Consider the following 7,176-nt stretch of genomic DNA (forward strand, 5'->3'; position numbering starts at 1 on the left):
TATTTAATACTACTATTCAAAACGCACATAAAAAGCTTTTTCATTCTTCTGCTTCTTTGTACTTCATTCAAGAATGCAAATACCTTTTTTCTAATTAAATTACACCTGTGTTGATTTTACTGACCTATCCCAAATATAGACATGCTGCTGATTTATCATGTGTAGTTTCATGACATTTAAAAAAAATTCTAAAACAAACCTTTCGTAAATTCACCTGATTTAGCTGGTATATAATTATTTTGCGTCCAAATTATTTCAAACCCTTTGTTGTACAACAGCAACTAATGTTTTTATGTGGTTATTTTTATCTACTTCAGATGCTGTGTTGGTTAAAACAAAATAACCAAAGCTCATATAACTCAAATAACTACAGCTCAGGTCTAATGTAAACCCTATTGCTCGAAAACAGAAGGATTTCTTATGTAATAAAAGCAGTTGTGCATGTCATCGGAATGTTTTTTCTGTTTAATGCTCAATATTCCTTGTTTTGAGAAATTATTTATCAAATCTATGGAAAATCAGACCGCTGTGGCAAGCCATGTCAATGAATGAACATGTCAATGAATGAACATGTCAATGAATGAACAAATGTACAGTATTTATGTATTTATACAAATGAGTATGTGAGAATACAAGTGTTAAGTCAGATATTGTCTCACATTTATGTTCCTATGCTAGACAGAACTGTAACATGATTAATAATTAACTTCAGCGTCAGTTTTATCCTGTTATCCCAAATTTAGCCACGCCATTTTAATCATTTGTAGACGCCAAGAGGAACGTGACAGCAAACCACACACACACAAAAAAGATTGTGAAATTCCACTGAAATGAAGTTCAATCTATACACCTGATGCATGGCATTTAATCGTTGGGCAACACAGTCAATCAGGACCGGATTGAGACACAAGTTTTCCTAGGTAAAACAAATATTTTTCCGTGTGGTTCTTGATATTGATTGCTGAAAAGATCATGGGTATTGTTAAGTTTACTGTGGCTGAGAGAGTGCGATTCTAACAAACTAGCAGGTAACTAAACTGATTACAATCTAACAATGTTGTATTGTTCATTTATGAAGAGGAATTTTGGAAATTTGCTGACTGTTTTCCACTTTTTTCAATTTTTTTGCTTGATCAAAAAATTAAGACATTCATGGTAAAACACTGTTGAGTAGCTTGAGTGCTGTATTGTGAAACAGCTGCCTACTTATGAATAATTGTTTTATCTCGCTCAAATTAACTTGAATATAATGTTTCACAGCTTGGCATTATTTGCTTTATTTGTTTTAAGGAAACAATATGCTGTGTTGTGTACTTATGAGTATATGGTTCAATGTTTGACGATTCAAAATGTCTTATGAAACATATTTACTTTATGAACAAATTCATGTTTTTAACTCGTGTTTTATTTGTTTTGTCTTAGATTTTAACATACAGCTGCACATTGAACCCTTCTTATCCTCTAGACATCGGGTTATTATTGCAGCCCATCAAGGTATTTTGGTTACCTTATCTTTGTTTATATAATTTTTTTAATTATTACTTGAACCAAAAGCTATACTGTATGAAGTGCAAATGTGGGGTTGTTACCTCAAGGAGCTATTGCTACCTGATCTGACCCTCAAAAAGGAAATTATTTTATATAACGTAATATAGTGAGGTTGATTCAGACATAATAAATAATATATATGACTGGCAATACTTATTTTGATATACTCTGAAGATAATGTGCTTTATGTGCTAACATCTAAATTGACTGTTTAAAATGTCTTTAAAAAAAGTCTAAAAATGTATTTAACAACCTGAATGCATTATGTTATTAAGTAATAACCTTAATCATTTAGAATTATCTCCTTAAGGTGGTAGGTCACCATTTTGTACAGTGTACAACACAAAACATATCATTAATTAGCATTGAAAACATTGGTAACATATTGCTTTTGTTAACATTAGTTGAGTACATTAGTTAACATGAACTTTCAATGAGCAATGGTTTTTCAGCACCTATTATTTTTGGTTAATGTTCATTTCAACATATACTAATAGATTTTGTAAATTAAGTTGTTTATGTTAACATTAAAGTAGTTAGTGTTAAATGGTCTGCACTTAGAGCCTTTTTAACCTGGAATTCAAAGCGCTTTACACTATGACACATTCATACACCAATGATGGCAGAGCTGCCATGCAAGGCGCTAGCCTGCCATTGGGAGCAACTTGGGGTTCAGTGTCTTGCCCAAGGACACTTCAGCATGTGGAGTCATGTGGGCCAGGATTCAAACCACCAATCCTGCGATTAGTGGCCAACCCGCTCTACCAACTGAGCCACAGCTGCCCCATTAATGAATTCTATGCTAACGTGAACTAACAATGAACAGTTATGTTTTTATAAATGAACATTAAACAAGATGTTTATATGCTTTAAAAATATATTGTTCATTGTTAGTTTCTGATACATAATACACATTGAACCCTATTTTAAAGTGTTACCATTTGACTTTTAAGATAGCCAGACAAATTGTGGCTTTCTTTCTCAGTTCTCTAGGCATTGAAGTTTGAAGAAGCACAAGTATGGGAGAATGGGGCTTCCTCTCCAAGCTGTTGGACAAAGTGCAGTCTCACTCCACAGTCATCGGGAAGGTGTGGCTCACTGTACTCTTTGTCTTCAGGATCATGGTTCTCGGGGCCGGAGCAGAAAAGGTGTGGAGTGATGAACAATCTAAACTGGTCTGCAACACGAAGCAGCCAGGTTGTAAGAATGTGTGCTACGATCACACCTTTCCAATCTCCCACATACGCTTCTGGGTTCTCCAGATCATCTTTGTGTCCACACCAACACTTCTGTACTTCGGTCACGTTCTGCATGTCCTCCACAAGGAAAAGAAACTATGTCAACTTGCCGAAAGCCAGGCTGAGACTAAAGGCCTCAAATATCACAAATACACTGATGATCATGGAAAAGTTATAATCAAAGGGCAATTGTTAGGCAGTTACCTGGCCAGTCTGATTTTTAAGATCTTGCTTGAGGCTGCGTTTATTGTAGGCCAGTACTATATTTACGGTTTCATAATGCTCCCTAAAATAGAATGCTCCCAGTCTCCTTGCCCTTACACTGTAGAGTGTTTCATGTCTAGACCTACAGAGAAGACAATTTTTATCATCTTTATGCTAGTAATGGCATGTGTTTCTCTGCTGCTGAATGTGGTAGAGATGTTCTACCTGATTTGCCGCAGGTCAAAGAAATAACAAGGTGCACAGCGTTCATTCCCCCAACACCTAAATGGATCCAAAATGTACATTACAGGTGCGGCAAGCTCTGAAAAAAATTTGAGGATAAAAAAAAGGAAGGGTTCACAAAAATATTTTTGTAAAAAAAAAATCTGTCATTATTTCCTCATCCATATTACTCACTTTTTTCTGTGGAACACAATATATATATATATATATATATATATATATATATATATATATATATATATATATATATATATATATATATATATATATATATTTATTTATTATATATTTTTTTTTTTTCTGTACTTCACATGTCTTTTTTCCATAGGCTATAATGAAAGTAAATAGTGACTCCAGCCTGTCAAGTTCCTTAAAGAACAAAAAGTAAATAAAAGTATTTAAAAATGAGAATTACATCATTTTCATTTTTGGGGGTTGAGTTATTCCTATAGTGCTGTTAAAGATGCAGTAGCTAAATAAATCTTATCTCAGATTTTTATAATTGATATTTGAACCTGTATTGTAATAAAAAGTATTTTAATTTTGTTATAAGTTTGCACAGTTTCAGTTTCCTGTTGTATGATTATTTGTATTTTGGACAATGTTTTGCCAGAATATTTTTGTGAGTTGCAAGAATGAATGCTGGTGTATATCTGTCGATCCATAGGGTATTTCAGGTAGTTTTATGAGGATTAACCATTAGTAATGTATATGGTTTCAGTGATGTTGAAGAGCAGAATGTAGGACAATATCCTCGTTTGAAATAAACCTTTTGAAAAGAAACCGATTTCTTTTATCATGAGATATCTCCATTTTAAAGGGATTTTTTTTTTTTGGGGTTTGTTTGTTCAAAAACACATATGATATATAATGTATATTATAATGTTATGACTTATCACATGACTTATATGACAGTTTTGAGACAGTTACAAGACTTTAAAGGGATAGTTCACCCATGTAGTTCCAAACTTCCAAGACTTTTTTCTTTCATGGAACACAAGCGGAGATGTTAGGCAGAATGTTAGAATGCCTCAGTCACCATTCACTTTCGTTGCATCTTTTTTTTGATTAAACAGAAGTGAATGGTGACTGAGACTAACATTCTATTCATCATCTCCTCTTGTGTTCCATAGAAGAAAACATGTACTATGGATTTGGAACAACATGAGGCTAGAGTGAATGATGACATACTTTTCTCCATATCTAAATAATTTTCTTCTTTCTCTGTTAATTTAAAAAGTACCCCATGGATGTCAATGTGTAACTGTATATGAGATCAGTGTTAGTATTTGAAGTTACTTGTCTTAGAAGGCTCCTACTGTTAAGATCATTTTAATTCTTGCACTATTAGATTTTGCTGTAAATTTAAACCATTGCCTTGTGAACTGGTGTTAAAATGTGAAAATAATCTGTTGAAACCCTCTTTGTAAATAATGTAATTGTTTTTCTTAAATATTTCAATCTGTGATACAGAGTTTGTTCATTAATTTTTTTATTAAAGTATTCCTTACCTAATGATGTATGTGGAGACATATATTTTATTATTGAGAACTGTAAGAGCTCTAATGAAACATTGATGGAAATACTTTAGTGGAAGAACATAAATAAATAAAAATGGGTCACACTTTACAAACTGATCCATTCATTATCATTAGTCAATCCATTAGGTATCATGAACAAACAATGAACAATATATATCTTACAGCATTTATCAATCTTTGTTAATGTGGGTTAATACAAAAAAATGTAATTGTTATTTAATGTTAGTTCATAGTACATCAACTGATGTTAAAATATTTAAACTTTATTACTATATGTTGAAATTAACATTACCCTGCTGTAAAAGTATTGTTCATTGTTAGTTCATGTTAACTTGTTAACAAATGGGATCTTTTTGTAGTGTTACTGAAAAATCTTTCAGAAAATGCACTTGTAATGGTGAAAACACATAACGTAGAATAAAGTTTTACCTTCATTACTGTTAGAACAGTGCTGACCTAAGAAGTTAAAAATACTAGAGGACACTAGGGGTATCCTCATTACCACATTTATGGCATAATACCTCATTATGCCATTACTAACCCTAACCTCATAATAACTAGTTTGTAACCTAAAATAAAGTTCCTTGTAAACCACAAAAACCAACTCACACACACACACACACACACACACACACACACACACACACACACACACACACACACACACACACACACACACACAAACAAACACACACACACACACACACACACACACACACACAAACACACACACACACACAAACGAACACACATAATTAAAAAAATTTTGGGGTGAGTTATTCCTTTAGTGCTGTTAAAGAAGCAGTAGCTAAATACATCTTATCTCAGATTTTTATAATTTATATTTGAACCTGTATTTGAAAAGTATTTTAATTTGGGTAAAATAATTTTGGTGTATTATTTTAACAAAATGTAAACATTTTGTCTTTTTGGCACCCAGTGCTATTTCAGAAGTGCTGTAAAATAGTGCCCAAATTTAGCTTTGTGGTCTATAGGCGCCACCAAGAGGTAGTAAGGTGTGAGAGACATGAAAAGCTACAAACAATTTTTTGGTTAACTTTTGACAGTTTATACCACTTTTAAAATTTAGAAACATTTAACCATTTATCTTGAACCTTAAGAACAGTATTTTTGTTGTTTTTATGTGTATACACTGGGCTCTTTCTGTGATGGGCTCTTTGACCTATCAGATTGAATATTTCTCTTATATTCAAAACTAAATTCACACACGATATTACAAGCATGAACACAATGAAGACGCTCTGTTTACAGTATGTAAAACAATGCAGGCCAACCTCAGGGCAAGGTTTTTCAAAACAGTCTATCTGTTTAGGCATCCAAAGCCCAATTACGTATAGTACTGGCCCACAATAGAACCTGCCTCAAACACAATAGTCACAAAAAGACTCATCATAACAACAAAGCAAGCTCCATTTGTAGTAAACCTTCCCGTTGTCATCAGTGTGCTTTGGTAGTTTGACACCCCTTCTCTCAGTCTGGTTTCGTAAATTTAATCTCAAATTGTTTTCCTTGAACCGCATATGGGATATTGAGAAGATTGTGTCATAGCAGGCGTTTAAGTAACCAGGAGTTTTGATGTTGCAGATCATTTTGTCCTGCTCATCTCCCCAGACTTTATCAAGTCCAGCACCGAGAACAATTATTCTGAAGATCAGTAAACTATCAGCCATACCTTCTCGATTTTGGTTGAGTAAGATTGCACTTTGTCAAGTAACATGGAGATGATTCCCCAGTCTCCCATGCTGACCTGGAAATGAGTTGATTTGTGAGGGAAGCTACAACATGGGAGATTTTACTTTTTAAATCTGAGGAATTTCATGATTTTACTGGTGCTTTAAGGAACACAGAAACCAATAAGATGATAATTGGCTACAAATTACCACTGGAAATTTTGTATAATTTTTGTCCCTAGGGAAGATCCACCACTGCATTTGCTCTCTTTGCAGTGATTTTCACTTTATTTCATTTCAAATTAAAATGTAAGCCTATAGGTGAGGGAAGAGTAAAAGCAAATCTAAAAGTTTGCTACTAATATACAATAAGAAAAAATGGTAAAACATTAACATAATCTAAATGTGACATACAGGAAGCAAGCATGCTATAAATTACAGCTATAATTATCGTATAATCAATCAACAGAACTAGAGTTAGCAAATTAGAAATCAGATTCATGATCCAGGTGTTGAACTTAACTTATGTTTATGATAATAAGCCTTAGTGAAGGAAACTCTTTCTTCAATTGTATGTGGATGAAGAGATGATATCAAGGACCACCAGGGTCCGTTCTTCAACAAGTTTTTTTATTTCATATTAAGTAAATTTTTCATTCCGTGTCCACCTCCTACAAAATAATTTTCAGCTAAATTTGTGCTCAGGTCATT

At 33.3% G+C, this 7,176-nt stretch overlaps 1 protein-coding gene and 1 pseudogene across 1 annotated transcript; one reads left to right on the forward strand and one right to left on the reverse strand.

The window, feature by feature from the left end:
* The first annotated feature begins 775 nt into the window (after positions 1-775).
* gja12.1 (gap junction protein, alpha 12.1) lies at positions 776-4,088 on the forward strand. Its single transcript, XM_052095214.1, has 3 exons — positions 776-920; positions 1,423-1,494; positions 2,534-4,088. Exon 3 carries the CDS (start codon positions 2,568-2,570, stop codon positions 3,240-3,242), a length of 675 nt encoding a protein of 224 aa, XP_051951174.1. The 5' UTR covers positions 776-920; positions 1,423-1,494; positions 2,534-2,567; the 3' UTR covers positions 3,243-4,088.
* Positions 4,089-5,853: 1,765 nt separating this feature from the next.
* LOC127622452 (gap junction Cx32.2 protein-like) lies at positions 5,854-6,536 on the reverse strand (annotated as a pseudogene).
* Positions 6,537-7,176: the final 640 nt, after the last annotated feature.

This window comes from Xyrauchen texanus, chromosome 28 (assembly GCF_025860055.1).
Source record: "Xyrauchen texanus isolate HMW12.3.18 chromosome 28, RBS_HiC_50CHRs, whole genome shotgun sequence".
NCBI lineage: Eukaryota > Metazoa > Chordata > Actinopteri > Cypriniformes > Catostomidae > Xyrauchen > Xyrauchen texanus.